At 45.9% G+C, this 9993-nt stretch overlaps 1 protein-coding gene across 5 annotated transcripts in view; it reads left to right on the plus strand.

The window, feature by feature from the left end:
* The window catches only part of LOC122712815 (disintegrin and metalloproteinase domain-containing protein 10-like), a 33641-nt gene that overhangs the window by 1463 nt on the left and 22185 nt on the right, over window positions 1–9993 (plus strand). For 4 of the 5 annotated variants that reach the window (XM_043932731.1, XM_043932732.1, XM_043932733.1 and 1 more), the window contains exons 2-3: window positions 3122–3739; window positions 5388–5538. In XM_043932731.1, coding sequence (XP_043788666.1) covers window positions 3487–3739; window positions 5388–5538 — 404 coding nt within the window. In that variant the 5' untranslated portion in view covers window positions 3122–3486. The remainder of the gene's footprint in view (window positions 1–3121; window positions 3740–5387; window positions 5539–9993) is intronic. The other variant, XM_043932734.1, reaches the window with a different exon arrangement.

Genomic DNA, 9993 nt, shown 5'->3' on the forward strand with positions numbered 1-9993 from the left:
GTACTTGGAAACCCTTCTAATTCGATCTCATCCGTTCGATCGTTCCTACGCCACTCGATACTAATCACAATAGAAACTTGAAATTAATAATCCCGAAACTCTCTGGCTTGCCTCCCTTAGACGCGATTTCCCAAATGAACGTAATCATGGCTCGTGCTAATCGCCTTAAGACAGGAATTAATAATCCTCGCACGTTCACGATTCGTCTTCGTAATTTCATCTTCTCGACAGGAAATCACCGAGATTTTCTCAATTTTATGCGGAACGAACGAAAGTTTGCAGTCCGGTGACTTCGACTCGGTTACGAATTCGGTTTTTTTATAATTGCTTTTTAGAGTAGTTGCATCTTTGTGCCCATGTTATGTTCCATCGATGAACGGTTAGGACATTACGCAAAACATGTTTCGCTGGTGAACGTTACGAGGTAACGGTTCAGCGAGGCGCGTTCGATGGAAAATTGTCCGATATTCGCCGTTCGATATACGCCGAAGTGTACGATCGGAATTCACGATTCTCTATGTCCACGCTACTTCGGAATTTTACGCATTTTTAACAATTTCAGTTTGTTTTATGTATCGCGGATTCGCGCACGTTCGAAAATGTAATACACCTCCCGTGCAAAAATTTCTTCGTTTTAAAATTTTTATCGATATCGTGAGAACCGGAAATAGATAGAAATTTCTCTCTACTAGTTAATTTTAATCATAATTTCGCGCGAGTTTCGAGGTTAATCGAATTTCTTTTATTAGCACTCAATAGCATTTCGATCGCACTAAATTCTCGAATATCCTAATTCTTCTAAATCAAGTATTATCGAATATACCGTTATATGGATCCATTGCCGAGCTTGGAGTTTACGTACCGACCCGATTTTCCCGCGGCTAAATCCGACACGTTAATTTAAAAGTTCACCCGGTAGAAATTTCATCCGGACACCGGGACGAGTGTTTCGAATAATGAGAAACGTTCCCTCGGTCGGTTTAATTCCCGCCCCAAGAAAATTAACTGCACTCACTTGCAACAGGGGATGTGAATTGGAGTAAAAATTGGAAAAGAAAAAAAAAAGAAAAAAACTGCTGAAAAAGACGGCAAAAAAAAAGAGTGTGGAGAGGGGAGAATCGCAACGAACTCGCTCTGAATCGTTGTGTTGCAGGAGAGATTCTGGGTTCTCTCTCCTCGGTATAGGTGAAACCGTAGCCGGTTTACCGCTACGCCCGACACGCATACCCTCGTTTCGTCCAATTGGACCGCGTTGGTCGGTCGCGTATTCCCGCTAATAATGGCCAATTGATACGTTATCGCGACCGATTGCATACGAATGCCGTATCCACGGTATTAAATATTTGGTGCGTGGATGGAGGTTGGCGCGTGTTCGTTGGCAAATCCGCGAGCTGCTGCTCGTTCGTCCCATTGTTCTTTGCACACCGGGGGCGGCGTGTATTCACCGGGAGAGAGGGAGGAGGGCAAAGCGACGTAACGCGTACCGGTACGTGGGACGATTATCATTCGCGGATCGTCGGCCGAGAGAACGACGAGCGGAATAGCGCGGTGCCGAGCGGTACGCGCGAGACAATTTTGCAAATTGTCACCGGAGAGACGCGGCACGAATTCTCTCCCTTGTTCCCCACCATCTTCCATCTCTCTTCGCCTCTCTTCCCACGTGTTCCTCTCTTTTTTCTCCCCCTCCTTCCATCCTCTTTCCATCCACGCGAGAGAATTTGTCTCCGTAGCGACGTGCACCGCGGTGATAAAGCGGGCCGCTATTCCATCAACCGGTGGATGGAATAGCGGATAAAAGAAGGTATCGAATAAAAATGCGAATGTTTGTAAATATTTCGAGGGAGGTGGAGATAGATCTGGGCCGCGTTGACGATTCGTCGGTGGGAAACGACGAAAGCCGATTCGCGGTTTCCCTTCGCGATTTTTTCATTTTTTATCGGTCTTCACTTCAAGGATTCACCCCGTGAATAACGGAATAATAAGGATTTCGCTCGCGAGAGGAACGAGGATAGGGTGTAGAGAAAAAAGAAGAGAAAGAAAGCTTTGAGGGAAGGAAGCGGAGTAGGAAATCCCCAGTTGGAGCAAACTGCTCGTTTTGGTTGCACGGTTACGGTGTTATTCAATACGCATCGCGACACCAAAGAAACGGAAATAAAAATGGAAAAATCAACACGTCACGCGTCGAACACGCCGAACGAGCGAGCCGGCGACAGACCAGATATCGTTTTCCCATTGCTCGCGCTCAAGTTTGCCACGACAACCTACGGTGGACGTAGCAAGTCGTGCACGATGACGGACATGCAAACGTTTTCGTTCTACCACCACGCACGAAATCCTTTTTTTTTTCAAATATCGCTCTCTATTCATTGCAGATAAATAGAAATTTTCCTCGAGCACCTCCTATTTTCTCCTATCTTATTATTGCACGATCTTTTCCAGAGAGGATTCCAATCCTTGCAATTACCTTTACCTTAGCTGGAATACCCTTTTTAGAGTAATTCTTTCGAAATGTATCGGTGAAACAGTTCGACGATCGGTGGGTGAAATGGTATTCGTATTCATCGACTAGTTTGTTGGCGAGGCTGATGGAGATACAAAGTCTGGGAAGAAGGAAGGAAGGAGGGAAGGAGGCTCAAGCGGCGAACATTGACGATGATTTATCGCAGAAGTTGGCCATCGCGGTTTCCGGTTTCCACACGCTCACCCTCCTCGAGCAAATTTTTCGAGGAACAACTTCTCGAGGAGACGTTTAAAGAATTGCCTTCCTTATCCCACCCTCTTCCTCCACCCGTGTTTTCACGTAACACCGTCAATTTCTACGCGTCTCCCCTTTATTCCTTTATTAACGGTTGCTTGTAAAATCACTCGTCCGTGACACCCTCCCCTTTTTTAACCCCCTTAATCTCCGTTTGATCTCCGAACCGGTATTAAGACGAATTCCCCGCAATGAAGGACTTGCCGTGCGTGTCGTCGTCCCGTAATTCGCTGAGGAATAGAGGATAAAATTGTCGGAGCAAAGTTGTATCGGATCGCGATTCTTGAAGCTTAGGCGATTGCAAAAGCCTATTCGAAAAATTAATCTCGTTCCTGTCGGGCGGGTTTTTTTTTTTTTCTTTTTCAGGTAATAGGATCGATCGGTGGCGAGGGCGGAGAGGAGGTGCCGATCGTGGAAGGTAGGAGTCGAGGGGGAAAAGGTTGAAAGCGTGGGAGGAGGGTCGAAAGGTTGAGCGATCTACGGAGGAGGAAGAAGAGAAAGAGGACGTGGCGGAAGCACGTTCGCTGGCGGTGGAAGAGGAAGAGGAAGAGGAGGAGGAGGAGGAGGAAGAAGAAGGGGGAGAGAAAGAAGATCGAAAAAGGGAAGGAGACGGTGGTCGAGGGAGGAAGAGAGATGAGCCTGGTGGGTGACTGGCAAAGTGCGGTGGTCGGCTGCTCGACGAAAGGCAGATAGCGCCATTAGTTATTGCTGGGCCGGAGAACGTCGAGCCGATGCGCGCTACGGCCCTGGCCGTTGACGAAGAAGGGGAAGAGGGGGAGGGCGAGGAGGAGGAGGAGGAGGAGGAAGAGGAGGAGGAAGAAGAGGAGGAGAGGGACGGGGCCCGAAGGGCCGCGATGCATCGCTTCGGACCTGGACAACGTTGTCCTCGGGGAATCGGAGAATCCCTGATTTTCTTTCTGGCGTTCGGTTGCCTTCTGATCGTCGCCGTTGCCTCGCCTCTTCATCCCGCGCCACCGCACAGAGGTGAGTCACGTTCAATTTCGAATGGCTTTCATCGAATCTCTCTTCGCCCATTCGAGGGTTAAATCCTCGTTAATTTCCCAGTTCATTAACAACTCTTTGACGGATGCACCGATATACATATATATATATATCGTATACGATTTTGGATCGAAAACCCCTTCCTTTGCCCGTTTTCACGCCTATTTACCGACTACAATCAGCGTTTGGCCTTTTAAACAAGCTACATCCTAATTATACCTATTACTCGAGAGGTCAAACGGCCACCGCTGTTGCGGCAAGGATCCCCGCGCGTATTTTGCGTAACCGGTGTTTTCCCTATGTATTTGCTTTAACCAACGTAACTAGGATCAGCTTCGATTACAGATAACGTCGAAAGGGGGTGAGTCACGTTTCAGACGGTTTTTCTTTTATCTCTGATCGCGAATTAGCTATCCTCCCCCCGATAACGTGACGGGGATAGAAGCAGAGAGAGAGAGAGAGAGAGAGAGAGAGCAGAGAAGCGTGGAAAATGAGGTTGCCGGTCGGGACAGAGCGTGGCCCAGGAACCTATTCTCGATGGGAAAATCCGATACAAAGTGTCCGTTAGAGGGTGGCTGGATTGCAATCCGCCGCGGGCCAACGCATCGATAACGAGCCACGGTAATTAGATTATTGGAAGGTGTTGCGTAAGCTGTAAGCCGATGCGGCTTGGAGAACGCCACGAGGTGCCGTTAAACTACGCTCGATTCGAAGCACGAGAGCGCATCGCTTCAACGGTAGACACACACACATACACACACACACACCGCTTTGTTTCCCCTCCGAGTGTCTTGTCCTTTGTTCTTGATCGGTACTTACCGGTTCAACAATGGAAACACGACTCCGAATGGCACTCTGATTGCAAGTGCACTCCTTACCTCTTTCTTGATCCCTATCTTCGATGCCGCGTACCCCGATGTATCGACTGAGAAACGTAGAAGCAAAACATTTCCTCGTTCTATTCGTTGGAAATCTGAGTTAGCCTTTTCCCTAAGAGGATTTCCAGAGTTGAGAGCTTCTCGTCCTTTCCGTCAAATCGTTCGCTCTCTCTCTCTCTCTCTCTCTCTCTCGCATACGGTTGACGAGAAGATCTTTTTTCTTCTCCACGTAGAGTCAAAGCGAGGGCCGATCGGACCGGTTGATTTATCTTTTTTTTATTAGAGGAGAGGTCTAATTTTCAAAATTAATCTGATCAAGAAAGATATCTACGCGAACTTCGCTTCCTCTTCTACCGGAGAGTCATGCCTCTCATTCGTGAAAACGAATCTGACGAGATTCTCACCGGTAATTCCCAACCTCCGCCCCCGTCGCAATAGCGAAAGTCCAGAAGTTTCGGGTTTTGCAAGATCTCTTGTCAGTTTCTCCTTGTCATTCCTTTGCCTTCGAACTTGTGTGTTGGCTACGAGGCGAGAGAGAGAGAGAGAGAGAGATCATTCCTTTTAACGGATCATTCGGATATTTTTACGTTGAGATCACGAAATGTGGAATTCACGGATCAATCGGTGCTCCAATCTTACAAATCTTTAGATTCAATTTTCAATTTCACTGCTTTTCTTTTCTCTCTCTCTCTCTTTCTCTACAAATCAACTAACGAAAGAATCGTCTCTCTCTCTCTCTCTATTTGTTCCAGGTATCACGCACGGCTCTTACATCGGTTATTACGAGGTGGCCTCCTATGATACCGCGGCCTTGAGACAACATCGTAACCGGATGCGCCGCGATGTCTCCAACGATGTGGTCGACAATCAGCCTTTGCTGCTGCAGTTGAAAGCGCTCGACAAGTGAGTTCTTTTTTTCCCCTCTCCCCGTTTCCCCAAGTAAAAGTAACTACTACTACTACTACTACGTATCCGCCGACTACGTGCACGCCGGGTCACGACACATTTTTCCCGGGCAAATTGCAAACGCGAAATGAACACGACATTAAAAGATTCTTTAACGAATTACCGTGCCAGCCACGACCGACGGAGTTTTTCCTTTCCTTCGCAGCTCGGATCAAAGAGAGACAAGGCGGCCCATTTTCGCTTACAACGCGAACCCTTCTTAAATCCTCGCCATTGCCAACGAGTCTCGTCGCGAATTTTCTTTTTTTTTTTTTTTTTTTTTTTTTTTTNTTTTTTTTTTTTTTTTGTTTTTTCCATAACGCTTAAAGCGAGATTACCGGGTTTCGGGCAGGAGAATCTCACCTGAAGAAGAATAATTTCTCTTCGGAAAGCAAAGAGTTCTTTTGTTTCCACGTCCGCGGGAAAAAATACGGCCCGATTCTTTCGAGGAAGAGATTTTTCACAGTGTATTGGAATTCTTGTTCTCTCTGTATGTTCAACCGTCTGGCCAGGTCGATAGACCTAGAATAATCAATTAAGGTCGAGGTTCGTTCGGTTAGCGTTGCTCCCTCGTAACGCAATTTAAATAGGATGATGATTTCGGGTTTGGAAAGGAATAGGTTTCGTCGAGAGCGAGAATAAAAAGAAAAAAAAGAAAGGAAGGAAAAGAATTTTGCACGCGTTACTACGATTTCATCGTCTCGTCGTCGCTAGGAATTTTTATGTCGCGTTCTTGTGCGCTGCATAGCTGCTTGCGCCTCGATCGATTTTCACACAATATTAATTAAAGGATGAGAATACTTTTGAGAGTAAATTGGAGAATTATTATTATTGTTATTTTTTTTTTCACTTTTGGAACTTTTGGATCCTTTGGATACGCGAGTTTAAGATAAGCGGGGGATGTTGGTTCGGTCACGTCCAACAACCGACGATCATCAATGAAAAATAAATCAGTGTTCAAAATGTGCGCGAGTAGATGTCTTAAAAATCTGCTAGTATCAAGATGCAAAAAGAGTGGATTAACAGAGTTAGTTGACTACTACGGAATACTTGGCATTATATCAAGCCTGGAAAACAAAGCTTTCCTGACATTTGGAAGCGATACAACGCGGAGATAATAGAATTCCCTTTGTTTCCACAAAATTACGTTATATTTGCTTTCCTGAATTTCTCTTAAATGAAATTAATTACAAAACCGGACAATATAAATTTTCCAGCGTAAACGTCGCGAAAGGAGGCGAAAGCCTCGAGAAAACGGATTTACAATCTTATCTCGGAGGGATGAATTTCAAAATTTCCGAACTGACAATTAAAATATCGTAATCGCTTTGCCGATTAATTTCCCTCGCGATTATATCGGAGCACAATTCTTTTCTCTTTCTTTTTCTTTATCTTAAATCCGTCAAATCCGTTGTACAGATCAGCACAATAGCTTTAATTTTTCGTTGTCGCGCGAGCAATTGGAATTTACGAATGAAAACGCGACGACGCTCTCTGCAACGATAAACTTTCTTTCTCGAATGAAAACTAGCTTCTGCGAAGTCCAAACTTATATATATATAATAAATATAAAAATATAAATATAATAAAAGCGATAGATCTTGATCCAACAAAGTCTGTTCGAAAAGGACTCGCGGTCGGTTGATCACGACGATCAAACAACAGTAACTGGAAAGTCAACGGGATATACCGAGCCACGGAACCGCAAGAGCAAGCAATTAGACGATACTCGATTCTTTCTTTATTTTTCTTTTTCTCCTTCCAATTCTAATCGCGTTTTCATCGTTGGAACCGTAGCTCTCCTCAAATCCATCCCATTCGCGCGTTTCTTCTTTCCATAAACCCGCCTCGAAATAGTTCTCTCGTTTCTCGAATCACTTCTTATCCTCCGGCCCGAAAAGACCAATTACCAGCTGCTCGATCGCTTAATAGCAATTACCAAGATCTATTTACTGCCGCGTCGGAGAGGGGGAAAAAAAGAAAAAAAAAGAAAAACCATGGCGAGGAGAGAGAGAGAGAGAGAGAGAGAGAACTTTGATCTCCGAATCGAGGCAAAACCAGCCCAACGGTTGTCCAACGGTTAATTAAATTTCAGTCGCGAAGGACGCGCTCGGCCAGAAACGAAATTGCCTTTCGTCATGAATTCGATCCGTTTTCGGGCCCCACCCACCCACGCGCCTCTCCCTCCCCCGTCTCCACAGCTTCGCTCGAGTTTCGCATAGCCCGCGTGCCGCGCACACACTCGCCTCTTTGTCCGCGTACCACGCGACAAACCGGTTTCCTCCTCCCCTTCTCCTTTCCTCCGCCCAGAGTTTGCGCGAAAATTCTCCTCTCCGGGAAAAGGGCGAATCGGTGAATCGGTTGAAAGGCTACTTCTTCTCTCCGCGATTCTCTCCGCTCTCTTGAGAGGAGCGAGGAGAATAACCGAGGAGTTAACGTGGCCGTCTCTTTATGTAAATCGGTCGAATTCACGGCAAGCAATAAAATGTAAAGCAGTGAGTAGGTAGATAGGTGGAGGAGGCTTCCCTTCCCTTCCCTTCCCTTTCCTCCCCTCCTCTCGATGTCGTGCCAACCGTGCCTTCCCTTTTTCTTTCGCGACCCCTTCGTGTTTTCACCCCTTGTGCACCTGGTACACACTGGCAAGATAACGCGGGGATGAACCGATCGTGTGCACCCCCTTTTCGTACGCGTCCTTTTTCACGCGTTCCACGCGATTTAAAAGAACTCGTCGCGCGCCAACCAGCCATCCATCCTATCCGGTTTATTGCCGGCCGCATGCACTTCCTTTGTCGCGAACGGGAATTTCCTTTTCGTGCGGAAATTATATTCCGTGCGAGGCAAGTGATTGACCGGCAAAGTTTTCGCGAATCGTTTATTATTATTGTTAATTGGATCGGATTTTTCCGATTCTTTTGCCTCTTGCCGTCATTCTATCGCTTTGACGTATTTTCTTTAACAAGGTAAAAATCCGTAAGGCTCGATCAATCCAATATGTTGTATCGACAACCGAAGCGTGTTTTTGGTCGAGAATCCAGACGTTATTTTAATAATGCAAAAGTTGAATACGCGAAGCATCGCCCTCGTATAATCGCATTCCCATTCGCACGAGCTCGCCGAATATAGCGCGAACAGACTCAATGGATGAGATCCAGTTTTCCCGCGCGTGGGCAACTTGTATTCGATCGGCTCGTGTCGCGTCGACGCGAAGGAGGCGTCCGATCGTGGATGCGAAACAGGGAACGGAAACAGGAAGTTGCACGCGCTTTGGAGGAGATCCAAAAGTCTAGCTATTTTAAAAGCTATTTTTATTTATTTTTTTTTTTTTGCGATATATCCATCGAGGTGTTTGATCAATTAATTGTTAAAATGAAATGAAATTGTATCGAAATCAATATCAATAGAGGGAGAGAGGAATAAAGAAGCAAAGAAAATTCATTTGTTTTTTTCACGTTAATACACGTGAGGAATAAATAAAGAGAAAGAGAGAGAGAGAGAGAGAGACTTTATTAGATTTGGTAGAAAATCGGATTGGCGGATGTCTCTGTTATTGGGATTCGTTACAGGGGATTCGGTGGAGCGTTTTGGCCGATGGTTTTAAAAACTTTATGAGAGATCCGTGTTGCTCTGTTGGGATTACCAGAGGGCAGACCTACTGAGACTGACTTTTCAGAAGTGTCCGAGCGAGATAAGCTTGCTCCCACGGAATGTGGATAAGTTTGCCGCTTATAAATATCGCTTCCTTTTAAAGCCGCGGATGAATAACTCGAAAGAATCAACGCCAATCTTGAATCCGGACGAGGTCCAAAGGATCGTAACACGAATCGATCCTCCTTTCTTCCCTGAATCGGATCGGTTTTTCGCGACTCGTGCTCGGAGGAGCCCCTTCTGTGAATCCCTTAAACGCGGAACAATTTCGCCAATTTCGCGGAACAAAAGGGAGGGAGGGGCGGAAAACGAGGTTCACTCCCCTCTTCTATCGGGAATAGCTATCGAGTAAGGAGAATAATTGCGGAGAGACCGCGGGTACAAGGATCCGCGGACTAATTGTTGCTCTTCCGTTGATACCTCGCGCAGTGCCGCCTCGTTTCTTTATGGTAATGCGCCGTATTAAATTCTTTTCGCCAGACAAAGGAGCAAAGGATCCTACCTATCTCTACCTACCTCTTCCCCCCCGTGTCTCCTCTCTTTCTCCTTACCCCGCTCCGATTGTGTAGAACATCGGGGAGAATTTCAAACGAAATCTTCTCGTTCCCCGCGATAGAAAATTCTACGAATCTGTAAAACCGGCGAAATCGTTCCAGGCGATTGTAATTTGCGATTATAATTTCTATTATTATTTTCTCGCAATTTGAGCTCTCATTTTTTTTAAATCCGAATCTCCGCTTTTCTTCTCTCTCTCTTTTTTTTTTTTTT

This window comes from Apis laboriosa, unplaced genomic scaffold (assembly GCF_014066325.1).
Source record: "Apis laboriosa isolate Shangri-la unplaced genomic scaffold, ASM1406632v1 scaffold21_cov150, whole genome shotgun sequence".
NCBI lineage: Eukaryota > Metazoa > Arthropoda > Insecta > Hymenoptera > Apidae > Apis > Apis laboriosa.